Source organism: Chelonoidis abingdonii, chromosome 2 (genome assembly GCF_003597395.2).
Source record: "Chelonoidis abingdonii isolate Lonesome George chromosome 2, CheloAbing_2.0, whole genome shotgun sequence".
NCBI lineage: Eukaryota > Metazoa > Chordata > Testudines > Testudinidae > Chelonoidis > Chelonoidis abingdonii.
The window spans coordinates 96,294,786-96,313,301 of record NC_133770.1 but is presented as its reverse complement, the minus strand read 5'-3'; the positions used below and the strand labels follow the sequence as shown (position 1 = coordinate 96,313,301).

At 39.1% G+C, this 18,516-nt stretch overlaps 1 protein-coding gene across 1 annotated transcript in view; it reads right to left on the bottom strand.

Annotated features, from left to right (window-relative positions):
* The window catches only part of NME8 (NME/NM23 family member 8), a 32,674-nt gene extending 14,619 nt beyond the window's left edge, over positions 1 to 18,055 (bottom strand). The window contains exons 1-9 of the mRNA XM_032785433.1: positions 18,023 to 18,055; positions 17,871 to 17,928; positions 16,361 to 16,467; positions 14,150 to 14,221; positions 11,736 to 11,852; positions 10,471 to 10,537; positions 3,905 to 3,981; positions 2,145 to 2,237; positions 155 to 315 (exon numbers count right to left, since the gene is read on the bottom strand). Coding sequence (XP_032641324.1) covers positions 155 to 315; positions 2,145 to 2,237; positions 3,905 to 3,981; positions 10,471 to 10,537; positions 11,736 to 11,852; positions 14,150 to 14,221; positions 16,361 to 16,467; positions 17,871 to 17,928; positions 18,023 to 18,055 — 785 coding nt within the window. The remainder of the gene's footprint in view (positions 1 to 154; positions 316 to 2,144; positions 2,238 to 3,904; positions 3,982 to 10,470; positions 10,538 to 11,735; positions 11,853 to 14,149; positions 14,222 to 16,360; positions 16,468 to 17,870; positions 17,929 to 18,022) is intronic.
* Positions 18,056 to 18,516: the final 461 nt, after the last annotated feature.

Here is an 18,516-nt window from a genome sequence, read left to right as displayed (position 1 = left end):
TCTGTGGCCCACACATGGTTAGAGAGACTTGCTTACTCCCTGCATCTGCAAAGCTGTGCATATAAGGGCATGTGACAATGTGGCTCTCAATATTTTTTAGTATTTCTCATGTAACTTCATAAAACATAAGTGTCATTTGAATTTTTCTAGTTACCTGTTTGGCTTTTCAGGCTGAGGCTCTGCAGGTATATACTCATCTGATCTACTTAGTTCTTTCCATTGAGGAATAGTATCAGTTACTTCATTTGGTTTAGAAACTATCAGAATATGCGATGGTCCACCAGTCATGAACGTAACAAAATCTTCAAAATCAGGCTAAAAAACACAATTTCTCACCTGTATACTACAAAGAGAACTGTTTGACCTTATCACCAGAAATCAAACTATACATGTGCTGTATAACTTACTCCCATCCCACTATTGTTCTTACACTCACCATATAAAATTCTATATGAAATATATTATAAGATCTTAGTTCAAGTGAGAAAACAGTAATATAAAATATGTCCCAGCCTTTACAGTAAATATAAGATCTTGAGATAACTGAAATTATAGTACTGCATGCGACTTGTGTGCCACATGTTCTCCTAACCTAATGTACCAATAACTCAGAGATAAGATCAAATGTGATGCTTACAGTATATTGGACTGAGCCACATGATGTAAAGCAACAAAATATACTGCATTTCCTGGCATGATTTTTAAAGTTCTGGAAATTAGGCAAATAGTCTATGACTACATTCCTGATTTTCAGAACATTCTCAGGCACTTACTTCCTTGTCTGTTCTTTTCTCCTCTTTAGTCTTGGCCTTCATCCACACAGAGAGATACATTCATGGGAAGCAACCTCCTTCTTCATAACTTGGAGTCACTTTTCCACCTGTGCTGGAATTTTCTTCATTCCTGCTAAGCCCCCCATTTACTTCACTGCAAATCTTTCTTTAAACCTTTCTCTTTGCTTTAACATATGATTGAATCTTTCGCCTGCCAACGTCTCCCATCCCTTAACTTACATAATATATTTCTCCTTTCATACTAACAGGATAGTAAGCAAGAATATTTATTTGTATTTTACTATTTTTAATGTGTATTTTTTTTTCATATTCTGATTCACCTCTATATATTATTTTACCTTTCAGATTTTATGAACATATTGTAAGGACACTCAATTCTAAAGTTATTCTTCTCTTGGTGTAAAGCATGTTGGAATATGATAGTTTCCATGATAGATATATAAAATAAATGAAAGTGAATAGAAAAATATATTTGGTACTATATAATACATAAAGTGTGTCTCTACTCTGAAAAGTGATTGCAAAAAAATCTCAGTGATTTCAAGAGTAAATTTGCTCCATCAACAAATAATAAGAAGTTTTATCTAACTGTCAGTTCTACACACACAACCTGGCATCTGAAAGTCAAGCTGTGTTCTTTCTGATTCATTCAAAATCCCCATTATAAAGATTCTACAGGCCAAAATCTGCTCTCAACGAAACCGCAGCAACTCTATTGTCTTCAGATTCTGTCTTCAGTTGCACCTATGTAATCTCATCATTTTCAATATGACTGCACAGTTGTAAATGAGGGCTCTATATGGCCTGTAGAATAGACAGAATTCTACATTCTGAAACAGTTTAAGTACACATAGTGTAAATAAGTGTGAATTTTACACACTCATTTTTCAGAGTAAAATCACACTTTGAGAATAACAAGGAAATAACTGATTTCCCACAGTTCACACCCCTCTGAACTAATAAACACTCTAAAACCCAACAATGATACATATATATATTATATGTATAGCTGTTGCTGTTTAGAGTATTTACCTTATGTTATTCTGAATATTCCACTGTAGGCTGATGAGTTGGTTGTGTTAGGGAAAATGGCCCTCTATTGCTTCAGTGTGTACCAAGGATTGTATGTTATTCCATTGTTATTTAAATACAATATTGGAACACCAACAACCATAGGCATCGTACAGGAGCTGGACTGGAAAACCAAATCAAAGAAGATTTTATTTTATTTTCTCTCTGTCATATAGAATTTTAATTAACTGGAATCAATTACGTTTTATACATGTTTTACAAGCCATATAGATTATATTATTATCAATATAGCCACCTATATTTGTGTAGCCTTTTTACCTGTTCTGTATTGCCACTGTAGAAATCTCTAACTTGCTCTTCAGTTAATGTCTTCTCCTCTTCTGCCGCAATGCCAAAGCCAGCTTCTGTAATCTTCATTTACAGAGCAGCCACCAGGTTCAGCAGCATTTGAGGGAGACATAGAGGAAATCACCAATATTAGTTTGTTTACATATTTTTGCCATGATTCTAAAAACTGACTGATTTTTCTGCAGAATCTTAAATGAGGTAATATGAAATCTCACAAATATAGTAACTTCTTCATTCAGCCCAACTAAATTTCCAGCTTTTCAAAGTACTGCACTGTGTTCAGGTGTGACACCCATTAAAATAAAGAAGCCTTTTGTTACACATTATGTACCTCAATATACAGATTTTATTGAAAATCTCTACTATATATAAAACACGTTTTACCATTATTGATTTCAGTAGTGCAAATAAACCAAAGCTATGGGAAGGCAGCACATAATCATTCCTAATGACCGACAGTGAAATCTTTATTATGCAGCAGTCAGTCATGTACCTGTAAAGTATTTGTACATACCTAGGAGAGACTGGTCTACTGCCATTATAAAGTAGATATTAACTTTTTATTATAGTGTACTTGCTTTTTGGTTTTGGTATGCAGAAATAACATGAGTATCTATTTTTTTTAATTCCCACTAGCATGGTAGAAATATGTATACATGGAGTAGGCATACATTCATATGATCTATATCACCATGTGTACTCACTGCACAGTATACCCTACATGTGTGTATGTCCACAAATCAGCATTTCTGGAATTGAAATGAGCATTCCTCCAGTACTATGTTCTGGAGGCAAAAATGATGTCTCCTTAATCAAATGTTGTGTCTGCCCATGCATCTAAATCAGGGGTCGGCAACCTTTTAGAAGTGGTGTGCCGAGTCTTCATTTATTCACTCTAACTTAAGGTTTCGCATGCCAGTCATACATTTTAACCTTTTTTAGAAGGTCTCTTTCTAGAAGTCTATAATATATAACTAAACTATTGTTGTATGTAAGTAAATAAGGTTTCAAAATGTTGAAGCTTTATTTAAAATTAAATTTAAAATGCAGAGCCCCTCGGACCGGTGGCCAGGACCCAGACAGTGTGAGTGCCACTGAAAATCAGCTCACGTGCCGCCTTTGGCACCTGTGCCATAGGTTGCCTACCCCTGATCTAAATTGTTACCAGGGTATATCCTGTGACTTTACTTTCACATAAGCATTTGCTTATGCATGTCTGCAGACATTCACACACATATGTAAAGAACTGGCTAATCTGAGCTGGTTTATTTGTATGTCTAGAATTCTGAAAGATACTGCTGTGGCAAAGAAAATATTTTCCACACTTGTACAATTATCTTCTGTGACTCATCTGCACTGTCCCAGAATTGATGGTTAGCTCTCACCCCTGCCATCAAATGCAGAAAAAATAAGAAACTGTTGGGAGGTTGTATCACTTGTAACTTATCATGCTTCAGTTGGAATACTTGTGTGATAATCAATGATCTGCATAGTATACTTCAGTACATACCTCTTTTAGTAACATAAAATATGTTAAAGAGTGTCAGCTTGAAAATCATATTGCTCCAGCCACAACCATTTTACGTTTGTCAGGTTTACAGGATAATTACAGAATTAGCAGATCTGACTGTACAGTTTTGTCCTAAATTAATATCCAATTATACTACCATTTCCCTATCTTGGCACTTAACCAAACATGATGGTTGGGGTTTTTAAAAAATGTTGTTTACCTTCTGTTTAATTTCTTCTACTCTTCCATCTGCAGTGGCATCAGGTTTTATAATTGCAACACTGTACATGACTCCTTCTATAGGAAAAGGAAGAATCCATATGCATATTTATAAATATATTTACTGAAATATATACACAGGCTAATTTACTGTCTGTACTTACAACCTGAGCTCTCCATAGTCTTCTTTTTAATAGATTACTAATTTTGGATTCTGCTTACCAGAACGTAGGGTGCTGGGAACCAATAACAAAAGAGGTTCAAATGTGGATTATAAACCTCTGTACACAAATCACACACAGAGGCCTGGTCTACACTACGCGTTTATACCGAATTTAGCAGCATTAAACCGAATTAACCCTGCACCTGTCCACACAATGAAGCCCTTAATATCAATATAAAGGGTTTTTAATACCGATATCTGTAATCCTCCCCGACAAAGGGAGTAGCGCTGAAATCGGTATTGCCATGTCGGATTAGGGTTAGTGTGGCCGCAATTTGACAGTATTGGCCTCCAGGCCCTATCCCACAGTGCACCATTGTGACTGCTCTGGACAGCAATCTAAACTCAGATACACTGGCCAGGTAGACAGGAAAAGCCCCCTGAACTTTTGAATTTCACTTCCTATTTGCCCAGCATAGAGCGCTGATCAGCACGGGTGGCGATGCAGTCCCAAATCCAAAAAGAGCTCCAGCATCGACCGTATGGGAGATACTGGATCTGATCACTGTATGGGGAGACAAAACCATTCTATCAGAGCTCCATTCCAGAAGACAAAATGCCAAAGCATTTGAAAAAATCTCCAGGCTATGATAGACAGAGGCCATAGCAGGGACTCAACACAGTGCTGCGTGACAAGCGTAACGGAAAGCCAAAGAATCAAATGGACGCTCACGGAGGGAGGGAGGGTGGGGGGACTGAGGACTCCAGCTATTCCACAGTTCCCGCCATCTCCGAAAAGTATTTGCATTCTTGGCTGAGCTCCCAATGCCTGAAGGGTCAAAAACATTGTCGCGGGTGGTTCAGGGAATATGTCGTCAATTTACCCCCCTCCTGCCCCCATGGAAGAAAAGGGAAAAAAATAGTTTCTCGCCTTTTTTCAATGTCACCGTATGTCCACTGGATGCTGCTGGTAGATGCGGTGCTGGGGCAATGAACAGCAGCATCCCCTCCCCTCTTCTCCCTGATGGCAGACAGTGCAACAGGACTGATAACCATTTTCATCATCCCGTGAGTACTCCTGGCTGGCCTCATTGAGATCGGCCGGAGGCACCTGGGCAAAAATGGGAATGACTCCCAGTCATTCCCTTCTTTAAGCTTTGTCTGCTGGAGATTCAGTCCTGGCTGGAATATCATAGCAGCTGGAGGCTGTGCTCCTTCCCCCGTCCCCTTTAATGTCTAATGGAGATTCAGTCTTGGTTGGAATATCATAGCACCTAGAGGCTGTGCTCCTCTCCCCACCCCTTTAATGTCTAATGGAGATTCAGTCCTGCCTGCACTATCATAGCAGCTGGAGGCTGCCTCCCCCTCATTTTATTTCACTAAGAAGTCAGTGTTTCTTATTCATGCATTCTTTACTACTTCATCACACGCGGTAGCCCAGGAGGGGTGTGGGAGGAGGGTAGCAACGGGTGGAGTTGTTGCAGGGGCACCCCCTAGAATGGCATGCAGCTCATCATTTCTGTGGGATGTCTGGGGCTCTGACCCAGAGAGGCGGTGCTCTGTGTTTTTTTAGTAGGCTTGCCCCATATTCTAGGCAGGACTGACACTATTTTTAGACAAAACATAAGGAAGGGAATGACCTGGAGAATCATTCCCATTTTTGTCCATGCGCCCCCAGCCGACCTCAGCGAGGCCAATCAGAGCACCCATGACAGCGCAGATGGTACAAAATGACTGGTAACGTCATGCCAATTCCAAAGCAGCAGACGGTGCAATAGGGCTGGTAACCATCTCTGCTACCTTGCAAGGCAATGAATGCTGCTGTGTTACACTGCCAGTACCACGTCTGTCAGCAGCCTCCAGTACACTTTGTAGAGTGAAAAAAGGCTAAACGCGGCTCCATAGTTTGCCATTGCTTGGCGTCTGCCAGGGCAATCCAGGAAAAGGGCGCGAAATGATTGTCTGCCGTTGCTTTCATGGAGAAGATTTGAGTGACGACATTTCCCAAGAATCACCTGCGACACTGTTTTTGCCCCATCATGCATTGGGATCTCACTCAGAATTCCAATGGGCGAGAAACTGCAGGAACTATGGGATAGCTTTGGGATAGCTACCACAGTGCAACGCTCCGGAAATCAACGCTAGCCTTGGTACACGGACGCACACCGCCGAATTAATGTGCTTAGTGTGGCCGCGGGCACTCAACTTTATATAAGCTGTTTCCAAATACTGGTTTCTGTACAATCGGAATAATCCCATAGTGTAGACATACCCTGAGATGCAATTCCTCTTCCCAACTGCTCAGACTTTAATACTACAACTTTGAAAGCAGAGATAAGGAAAGGTGAGTGTATATATATATATGAAGTAGATCCATTAAGAGAAAGGAAAGCTACTTATCTATGTGGAATTCTCCCTGCACATACAGATCTGCCTCAGCAGACTCACATATCTCAGTATTGCAAATCCTGGAATCATTTACAACTATAAATGCTTATGGAGTTCAACATTCAAAACAAGATTATAAAGGGCTCTGTTTCATTCTGTTATCTGTAAGGGAAAAGACTCTGAAAAAACCAGGAAAGAGGGCAGGTAAGTAAGAATCTGCAGAGGAAAGATACTTGCATAACACCATTTAGAGGTAAATAGATTTCCTTTTTTAAGTTTTAATTTTATGTTTGAGGTTAAGAGCTGATGGTCTGACCCACAGTTGGCACTTGGGAAAGTCTCTGACCATTACACACTTGATCTCCAGCATTGCTATATCATGACATAGTCAATATGGTTCTGTGTCATACTTTCAGGTGACTTCCATGCATATAAACAGCAATAGAATTACAAAGAGTAATAACATAAATGGTATGTTCACAGTGGTTAGACTTCTTATCAAAAGGGTTTCCCCAGGATCATATATTATAAAAGATGATGATAGCAGAGTCCTCACTGATGGTGATGATATTAAACGTAGGTGGAGAGATTAATGTGTCAATATGTAGTCTCAGCAGAGAGACGCATAATACAGGATGACAGAAAAGGGTACAAAGGCGGAGCCAGAACCATCAATCGTACAGGAGGAAGTGGTGCATACTATTATGAAAATGAAGACTGTGAAAGCACCAGAGGTAGATAACATGCCTGAAGAATTGTTAAAACAATTGGCAAATGTGGTACTGATCTTATGTGGAAAACTTATAATGATGTACGTATGACTAGAAATTGGCCGGAGGACTAAATGTAAGGTATCTTTCTGTCTTTACCAAATAAGGGAAACATAACAGAGTATAGTAACTATCATATCATCTCCCTGACATAGCACACAAGCAAAGTTCTACTCTACATAATCGAAGATCACATGAATGGAAGGATAGAAGCAGAACTATCACTCCAACAAGCTGGTTTCAAAGAAGCACAAGTAACCAGATCATGAACATCCATCACATCATTGAAAAATGCATAGAGTACCATCACTCATAGATCATGTTCTTCACTGATGACTCAAAAGCTTTTGATATGGTCTGACATGACTATCTTTTGGAAGATATTAGCAGACATGAGGATTCCAAAGCATCTTGTTGAGCTAACTACGGGTCTCTACCACCACCAATAGACTACGGCGCAAACAGTGGTAGGCAACAGTGAGTGGTTTTCCACTGGGCAGGGTATAGTTTATCCCCAAGCCTCGTTAATGTATGAATAGAATTTATTATGAGACAAGCCTTGGAAGGTTTTAGCAAAGTGGAAGAGCTAGCATTTGCATTCATGGACCTCTCTGAATCAACCTCAGATCTCGTGATGACACAATACTCTTTGCTACATCCACCAACGCAGTGGAAAATATGGGTCTGCAAAAACAACTAATGAGGAATACAGATTATTCCTGCATATAATTAAAACAAAATGCATGAATGTTAAACACAGCTAATAAAACCAGGATGCAAGGGGGCATCACAATTAACAGACAAGTTGTAGAGGCACCAGATGAGTTTAATTATTTAGGATCATATATATCCAACCAAGGAGGTTGTTCCAGTGAAACTGGAAGAAAAACTAGGGATAACTCACTCAGCTATGGCCTCCTTTGTGAAAAACTGTGGCATCTTGAAATGTACAAAGATGCAGCTGGTGAAAAGCTTATTTTTTTCCATAGCGGTTTATGGATGTGAATGGTGGGGTGATAATATCGCTGACAAGAAGAGAACTGAAGTTTTGGAAATGTAGTGCTGATGAAGATTCTTGTACATCTTTTAGGCATTTGCCTTTTGTCCATGTTAGAAATATCAGTGAAGAGAAGCAGACCCTGATATCAGAAATCAAGAGATGTAAACTTATGTACCTTGGTCACATTAGGCACAGTGATGGAAATAATCTTGGGAAAGTTGTTATGGAAGGAATGGTAGAGGGTCTTTATTGACTAGCAAGGAGAGATGCAACGATGGTGTGTGGCAGATCACTAAAGGTTAGCTGCTGAGTGCTCAAAGTTAGCGACAGAAGAACATGAAAACTTCCAAAAAATTCTGCTATGTTCAGAGGTGAAAGAAAGCTGGTCCGGTCCGGTCCGGCGTACCAGCAAGAGCCAGTACACCGTGCCGAACCGCACCGACTTCCGTGGCGGGGATTTAAAGGGCTCTGGGCTCTCCACAGATGCGGGCAGCCCAGAGCCCTTTGAATCTCGCCTGCGGCTCTGGCAGCTGGGCTGGGGCCAGATTTAAAGGGCTCAGAGCTCCTGTGGCTGCGGGCAGCCCAGAGCCCTTTAAATCCTGCCTGCGGCTTCAGCGGCTCGGCTGGGGCTGGATTTAAAGGGCTCAGAGCTCCCGCGGCTATGGGCAGCCCAGAGCCCTTTGAATCCTGCCCGCGGCTTCGGCGGCCAGGCTGGGGCTGGGATTTAAAGGGCTCAGAGCTCCCGTGGCTGCGGGCAGCTCAGAGCTCTTTAAATCCCGCCCGCAGCTCTGGCAACCGGAGCTGCGGTGGGGATTTAAAGGGCCAGGAGCTCTGTGGTGTCCGGAGACCCGGGCCCTTTAATTTGCCCCGAGCCCCGGGGCCTCCCAGCCACCTCTGCAGCTGGGAGCCCCGGGCTGATTTAGGGGTCCTGTGGCTCCCAGCCACAGCCGGTGCCCCGGGGCCTTTAAATCTTGAGGGGCATCGCCTCTTCTGGTTGAGGTCACGCCTCTTCTGGATGAGGTCACGCCCCCTCAGGACTCTGGCAGTACCAGTAAGTCCTGTAAGTTACTTTCACCCCTAGCTACGTTGTCACTGATATTCAGATACGAATAAATAGATTTACTTAGCCTTCTTTGAGATTTGCCTTTGCAGAATCCTATTTTGGGCAGAATGACAAGCATTTACAGCCCTAGGTGCTAGGGCTGAGGAGTGATAAATTTAATAGAGATTGAAAAGAACTATCTCCCTGAAACAAGCAACTGCCGTAATTCTTGCATGAAAACTCTGAAGTTGCATTTCAGTAGTGTTGTTTCAATGAAGAAGAGCTGGATAGACATGCTAACGGGCTGGAAATATTGTATCACTGTTAGCCTGCAAATCGCCTTTTTCCCTGGGCCTGTTTTGCTTTTTGCTGATACTGCAGACCTCCCAGATAGTTGGCCTACAACTGCTTGGATTGTAGATGGTGTCTAATTTGACTTTCCTCCTTTCCTGTCTTAAATCTTGTAAATCCAGGGATCTGGTTGTTTTACTCATCTCTTAATTTCTCCATTGGGTCACTAGTTCTATCAGGCGTTAAAACAAGCCTGTGCTCTAAAATGCATGAGCAGTCATTCTGGCTTGCACTTCTTGTGGTAGGCCAGATATATAAGGCCACATATGAACATCTCAGAAAAAAAAAATGTAGCTACAGATCTTGCAATTGCTGCACTCATAGCATATTTGCTGACATTTTGTCCTTCATATGTACCACTAACAAAATTAGACTCCGTTCTGTGAGACTCTGGAGAATACTGTATGCAAAAGGGGGCTCTCATCTGTACCCCAACAAAATTCATATTCTGAGGCCTTCACAAGATGCACAGCTTTTATTCTTGGTCACCATCTTTTAGCATAACTTTTCTGTCATAGATGCTATATTAAGTTAGAAGACAATTCAAAATTCAAATTAAACCCTTTGTTACAGGCATTGAGAGCTCCATTATGTTAAATCTTTATAGTTGGATCCAGATCTCAGACATTATAGAAATAATAATAACATAAGCATATCTGTTATTAGTTTGACCATTTTTCAACATTCATATGCACCTGTGTGTGATAATTTGACTCCTTCTACAATAATCTCTCAAGTTACCAAATGAATCAAAGGAAAATTTTATTACTGGACATACTAAATAACTAACAATATACTAGTTTGAATTTTTTCTTTGTACTAACAATTTTAAAATAATTAAAATATCATTTACCTTCAAGTTGTCTTTCTTCACTATATACTGCTGATGTTTTCTCTTCTAAAAACACAAGCTCTTCTACCTATGAAAATTGCAGTTTTTATGTTGTTGTTATTCTGATAAAATTATTGTGTCAGTATGAAGTTAATATTGAGGCACTATGGGCCAGCGTATAGTCAACTGGGAATCAAGAGACCTGGTTGCCATTCCTGGCTCTGCCAGCGATGTTGAACAAGTCACTCCTTCGTTCCTTCTCTGCTTCCCGTCTCTGAAAAACTCCCTGCAATGTTAACTTAGTGCAAAATAATACTAACATCAGTATTTAAGCTGCTTCTTTTTCTGCTTCTAAACATTTTTTGCAGATTTTGTGGAACCTAGTGCCAGCCCAGACCTGCAAATCTTCTCTTAAATTAGGGGAAAGCCCTAATACTTTTATATCTTACAATATAAGAGACTCCTCATTACATTAATTTTAAAGAAACATAAAGATGGACATAACTGTGGAAATTTCCAACCTATTTCTTTGCTAAATGTAGACTATAAAGTAAACATCAAAATTCTAGCAACACAACTAAATTATTTAATCTCAATTATTCACAAAGTTCAAGTGAGTTTTGAAACAGACAGGGCTTGCTGCTGATAACATACACACACACAAAATTTATTTAAGTCAACAAGCTCAGCTACCAGTTATCTCTTCAGCAGCTTTATCCCGAGAAGCTAATAATATATTTGATAGGGTATAATATTATCTCATACAGTACTAAGAGAATTTAAGTTTGTTCTGATTTTTCTTAGTCCATTACAATGAGTTGTAGTCCATTACAATTTCTCTTTTGCATCTATATAGATGAAAGGAATTCTTTCATCTGCATTTCAGTTGGAAAGAGGAATTAGGTAAGAACTGTCCCCTTTCTCTTATTCTCTCGAGCCCTTAGTAAAATAGATAAGAAAAATGTCCAGCACTGAAAGTATAAAAATAAATAAAGAGATAAATATAAAGTTAGTTTTTATGCTGGTGATAGTTTTGTTAGTGAAGAATCTCTCCTTTGCATACAGATCAGTTTGTAAAATTACCAGTATCATTTGGATAAGTACCACTTAATGGAAGTTTCTAAAAGATGAAATACATGCCAATTCATGGTAAAGATAGTGGTATCCACAAAAATAAAAATGAAACATGAACAATAAAAGAAATAAAAACAGCACCACATGCAGAGACCATGCAAATGTAATAAAAAAATTTAAACTTGATAAGAAAACAGTTATCTAGCGAGTACCTGAGGGCGTTCTATTTCCCCTGCTAAAATTTTCCTCTCTTCTTCTAATAGCTTTATTATTGTCTTACTGAGAAGTGGTGCATTCGTGCCTCGCACTATTGCTATAATTTTGCCATCCTGTAAAAAAAAATGATAAAATAACACTCTTAGTAAGATCTACTAATTTAGTTTTGCACATATAATTGACTTCTAACACAATCTATTTTTCACCAGCAATAGACAGTTACCATGATACTGTGTTCTAAAATTAAAAGTTGTAGCAATGTATCACTGCAGATAGACTGATTTGCAAAACAGGTGATGAATCAAAAACACGGGGCTAAAATTAGTGATATCAAAGAAAACTGTTATTCCCATTATTTGTTATTCTGTTATTACTTAACATAGCTCTTATCTCAAAAGTTTCAGAGGGTTTACATTTTAGAACCTGGCATTTTCTAATGTTTAATTCAACGGATGTGTAATGGGCTACAGAGCATTTCATCATCAACATCTCAAATATAGCCTCGTTGGCCTAAAACTATCTTACAACTGCTCAACAGTGTCCTACATGAAATGAGTCGGTGGTCTCAATCAAGTTCCTATTGAGTATTGTCTACTTAGCACAGACCACGGTCACAATTGGCAATGACTGGACTGTTACCTGTGTTGGCAGCTCTGCTGAAAGGCCAGCAGTTGAACGGGTATAGAGCAGTGGTCCCCAAACTGTGGGGTGCAGTGGAACATTCAGGGGGGCATGCAGCGGAACTTGGGCTAGCTCCCAGTTGTAGCTCTACTCCACCCCCACTCTATGCCCAGTTGCAGCTTCACTCTGCCCACTGCTGCAGCTTCGCTCTGTCCCCAGCCACAGCTCCGCCTCTAGCCACAGGTCCTCCCCCATCCCCAATTCTCCCCCCAGCTTCTCCTCTGCAGAGCCAACTGTGTACTAATGGGGGAACGGCGGGCATGCAGACAGATTCCGTTACAGATGGGGGGGGGGGTGCTACAGGAAAATATTGGGCACCATGGGTATAGAGAAGTAACTTCCTTCTGACCCAGTGCTTAATTTGTGCCAGGACTTAGCCTTGCCACCTCTAGGCTTGGGTTCATAGCACCAGCACCTCTGGTCTTGCTGCATCAGTCATGAATGTAAAAAAATTGCTTGAGCCCCGCCACCTCTTCCATTACAAATTAAGCCCTGCTTTCACCATCAGAAGTTCTTCCTCCAGGCTGGGTATGTGGCAGGATAGGGATGCTACCACTATTGATGCCCAAGCTGTATTTGTTTTGTAATGGCCAAAATTTGCTATCCTTGTTTGAGCAAAATTCCTATTGGAGATAATAAGAGTTTTGCTCAATGAAGGACTGCCAAATCTGGTCCTCTATAAATAGTGCAACAAAATGTCCAGGGCTAGAAATCAGACACCTTTCACAAATTCACTTACAATTAATTTGCTTAAAATTCAAAATTAATTTGAAGGAAAGAATTTAGAAAGCCTGATTCTCATTTACACTAAAATCCCTTTACACTGCTCTAACTATATAAAGAGGCCTTAAGGCATGTGTAAACATATTTTATATCCACAATTAGGCCCATTTACATTGATAGAATGGTGTAAAGGTACCTTAGTATTAATGAGAATCAGGCCTAAATTTTCCTTCTCTTGCTGTTCTCTGTCCTTGTTTCCATCTCTTCCAATTTTTGACTATTCTTGTTTTTCAGTTACTCTCTTCCTCCTTTGGGATCTGATCCTGTGCCCAATAAAGTTAATCACAAAGTTTCCATTTACTTCACTGGTACAGAATTAGACCTTTCTTCCTTTCACTTCCAATCCTCCTCCTTACCAGGTTTCTTCCCTCCACTATTTGTCTCTCCTCATCTCAGTTCTAGTTCCTCCATTTTCCCACAGCTTCCTTCACTACTCTCCTTTCTGTGCTTCACTCTTCTGCTCATTGCTCCACCATATATATGCATGAGCAGCACAGTGAAACTGGCTAGCTTCTGGCTAGATCAGAGATGCTGTTAATTTCACTTGGCTGCATTCATATAGAGTGGAGTCTTCTTAATGCACCCTGATTATTAGCCTCTAACTGCTGGAATCCAAATCTCAAAACTTCCAAGTAGAAAAAAACACTTGCCTACAGAGTTAGCAACCAGGTCTGGCATAATATACTATAGTATAAGGGAAAATTTTCTTCTCTTGTTAGCAGAAGTACTATGCTAATAGCCCTTCTTCTGTGCATGCCAAGAACATATAAAATATGATTTACTGTTAAAATGTCAGGTATGTACAATATGCAACAATATCCTATACACTAAAATTGTAAAGATGTAATTCACATTTGTACAGCTTTACATTTATTTTCAATATACTGAAAAAATAACAAAAATAGACACCATGAAAATAAAAACTGATGATGTATGTTGAACTTACAACACAAAAGAGAAAAACAGGTTCACACTTGTCTCTAAATGTCTGCAGGGTGACAATGCTGTCAGCCTCTGCCTAAAATAAGGACAAATAGATTATGATTAGATAGATAGATAGAGAGACAGATGGACAGATAAATAGATTAGACAGATAGATATTTGAGAACTTTTACAGAATGATTCTCAAACCGTGGGTCTGTGGATCAATGGTAGTCCTTAAAACACTTGCTGGTGGTCAACCTTCCTGGTCACATGGGGTGGGCTTTCCTTCTTGTTTACAGCTGCTAAATCACATTAAAAGTACTGCGTCCTAATATTGCTTTTTGAGGTAAGTAATGGCTGTAATTGCAAATGGAAGGATCATATGACATTTCAATGGGAGGGAAAGTCCCATGACATTTTAATGGGAGGGAAAGTGGCCTATTGTATTAACTCTCTGTTAAGATGTGGTCCACACTATATAAAGATTTGAGAATCCCATTAATAACATTTATTAACAGTTACTTCTTGTTTTATGAATGTATTTTACATATAAAATACACACAAATCCAAAAACTGTTTGAACTAACACTGGTGACTTATACTTGGCAAGGTTTTAACATAGTATTTATTTTAAAAAAACTAGATAACAAGCACTATATAATATTGTTGTTCAATTTATCAATGATAGTGGTACTAATTGAAGGGAGACCTGAATGGAAATGAACGGTTTACACTTCTGGGTCACCAGAGTCCTGAATTAATACAGTCACTCTTGGGTGAAAGGTATGATGTTAATGATACAGTATAACAACCCCAAATAATAATACTGCAGATGTAAACATTTACATATGCTGGCAGGAATAAATTACGGATCTAAAGTAACTGCAGATGATGGGACAGCAGCTAGATGTATGAAACAGATGGAATGAACTGGCTTGATCTTCTCTTATTTTAAAAACCACGCAGGGTTGCAAATAGCCTGGAAAGTAGAGGTCTGGCTGAAAACCTGGGATCTGATTCTGGTCTCACAATGGTTTTGCATTAGTATAACCTCATTGACTTCAGTGGTATGAGATTACAATTCGTTGTTTGGTGTTTTGGGCTTGTTGCTCTATGTTTTGTATGTACACATATACACACCTATGTGTGTATGACTTTTTTTTAAAAGCTTTAAATATTTGATATATATATATGGGGTTGGATTTTTAGAATCCGAGTTTAATAGGAGGAGATCTGTGTAAAAGATCTGTAGGATAAAAACCTTGCGGACTTGTCTGTTGACTTAATGGTAGTGATCCACATTTATATGTCGGAGACCTACAATGATCCCCATTAAAAGAGCATTTGCCAATGGTCACTACGTAGTGGTATCTGCAATTACACAATTTTGCTCTGTGTTTACAGCTGAAGATATCAGTGGTAACTCTTTTGGTAATGGTTAGCGCATGATTCTTTTCAATGGCTATTGCCATAGGCAAGACAGGTTGCTTCTGTCAGCATGCTCTCTGGGGCTTCCGAGAATGCAACAAAAACAATTTGCAGCCACAGTGATACGTATTATGAGCTTGATAGTTCAATATCTGGATGGGAACTCAGAATGAAACTGTGAAACATATATCTTCAGTGCATTAGATTGTAGCTGCCATATTATCTTGCTCTTCTAGTTTAATTTTTTTCTCAAAAACATTATTTTAATCTATTTGTTTTTCAGCTTTCCCCTCTTTGTTCCTTTTTAAATATAACATAGGAAATTATACGGAAAAGCAAGAAAAACAAAAGGAAGTTACTGACCTGATTTTCAGAAGTGATGAGCACCCACAACTTCTATGGTCTTCAGTGGAAGTTGTGAGTGCTCAGCACTTCTGAAAGTCAGACTATATGGTTATGCAATGTTAAGACTTGGATTTTTAAACATGCAAGTTGATATATTCAGAGATATGGTTCCCCCAGTAATCTCAACTCTATCTCATAATATGTATGCATTATAAGAATGTCTTTTCCATAATTAACTTGTATGATTCTAGCTTATCCCTTCTCTCATTATAGATCCTTCCCTATCCATTATATCTTTGATCGTCCTCTTTTAAGAATTTATTTAGAAAAAGAGACAAGCAAGCCAAATTCACCACTGACTTCACTGGTACTCAGATACTATGGTGATAGGTACTCTATAAATAGATAGATAAAGAAATACATTTGACACTGAAGTTCTAAATAGAATTTACATCCTTACCACAGCAAAATGCAAAAGGTCATCTTCACCATGCTCATTTTTTAGTTTTCTGAATAAATTTACCACAGCTTTGCAAGGCCCACACCAAGCCTGATAAACGTCTATTACTGAAAATATAAAAAATTAGAATAAAACTCATCTGTTTCATATAGTTTATAAAATAAAATGTTTTTATAAATGTATAGGGTTAGTCCTGCTGTAGCATTGGCATACATGTATTTCTAAATCTATTTGTGGTTTCTTTTTCTTCTGAAAAACATTAAGTTTTGGTATTCTCTCTTACACAAATTAGGTTTCAACTTAAATGTCTTAGACGTTACAGAGTATTTATTTATTTATATATTTTGTGATGAGGAATGCAGATATATTAATGTCTCCTTCCCCTATCCCTTTGTCTTGGTTGCCCTTCCTTTCCTGTGCCCACTGTTAGTTGTCTCTCCCTCCTTTGGCCTTTTTATCAGTTGCCTCTTTCCATGTTCTGCCCCTCCTTTTTGGGCTGTTTCCCTCCTTCCTAAGATCACGTATGCTGTCTCTCTCTCAACCTTACTCATAACCCACTGGTTTTCTCTCTTGCTCCACTGATCACTTCACCCACAATCTGCTCTCTCTTTAGACAGCATTCCTAATAAATTTAACAGATATTGATGCTAAGCTTACATACAAACTGAGGGGAGTGAAGAAAATATATACTATGTACACTCTTGAAACCACACCATTTATAACACAATTGCTTTTGTCTTATGCCAGATACAATTATGCATGAATAGGCACATAAAACTCATTCTGCTGATTAGTTCAATTTTACTGGGTAATTGAAAATATTGACCTATCAGGGCTTTCACTTACCCCTTCCAAGACATGAAGTCTTCTCAGAGCTTTTTCTTTTTTTTTTTTTTTTTTTTAAAAACACCCATCCATGGTATCCAGTATGGTTTAAATTCACTGCTTTGCAAAGGAGTGTGTGAAAGGCACTCATCACTACAGAACAATTTTGTGTTTGAACTGCAGGCAGACACAATGCATTGGGTCTTTGTATCTTTCGTGTGATTGGATTGATATTGTGACAGTTCCAAAATGGCCAATGCGAGAGGCATAGCTGGGTGTTATATGGAGGAGCCATGAGATCTGAGTTCACATGGATTAATTTGCCAGGAACTCCTTTCGTACTATAGGTGGCATGGAGTGCCAGTGACCATACATCCAGTCTTTAGGCTGGTGAAGCAACTGTGGAGTGGCTACAGTGCAGACCTGTGTTTTGCCCCCAGTTTAGGAGTGTGAATTTCAAAGCCTTTTGAGTCTTCATGTAAAATAGCTACACAGAGCATATTTACTTAGGCTTTATGGAGGTTTCTAGAACTCTTTGCTTTGAGGGGCAAGCCACAGGAAGTGGCAGTTAGAAGCGTGTGCACAGTGAGAAGTAACTGGGCAGGAAGAGCTCACAAAAATAAAAAGAGTGATAAAAATGTACACACATTTCATTATGTGAGATTAATAGAAAAAATAATAGTACCTGTTACACCTTTAGTCAGCAACATTTCATCCCATTGACTTTGATTGGTTATTACTGCCTGAGATAAAACAAACCCAGAATTTAATATCTCTAAAAATGTCAAAAATTTTATTGAACTCTAGAATTATTCAAATAACAAACAAGATTTATACCTGTAGTTGAACTTCTTTCTTCTTTCCTGCCATTTTCCTGTGATCACATGAAACACAGCAAAACAGAAAACACTTCTAAAATATACTATTGTTGCTCCGTAAGTTTAGCTCCATATAAATTGTGGCTTGGGGAACTGATTTACACAAAATGCCTTTTCCACACAGTACTATTCTATGGGCAAGATCCTCAGCTGATTAAGATCAGCATAGCTCCACTAAAGTCAATGTGGCTATGTCGATTTACACTAGCTGAGGATCTATACCTAAATACAGCTGACTTCACTAGAGCTAAAGTGATTGGCACTAGCTAAGGATTTCTCTTGAAATTCACTATTTATTTACAAATATAGATATAGCACAGGAAACCACATTACGAAGTTCACATTTTCAACATGTCTTCAGGACATTTCGGTCCCCACGTTGTTCTATCTCCCATTGCGCTGATGAGAATGCCTACACGGGCACTGGGTGGAATGGAAGTTGCTGTGACATGA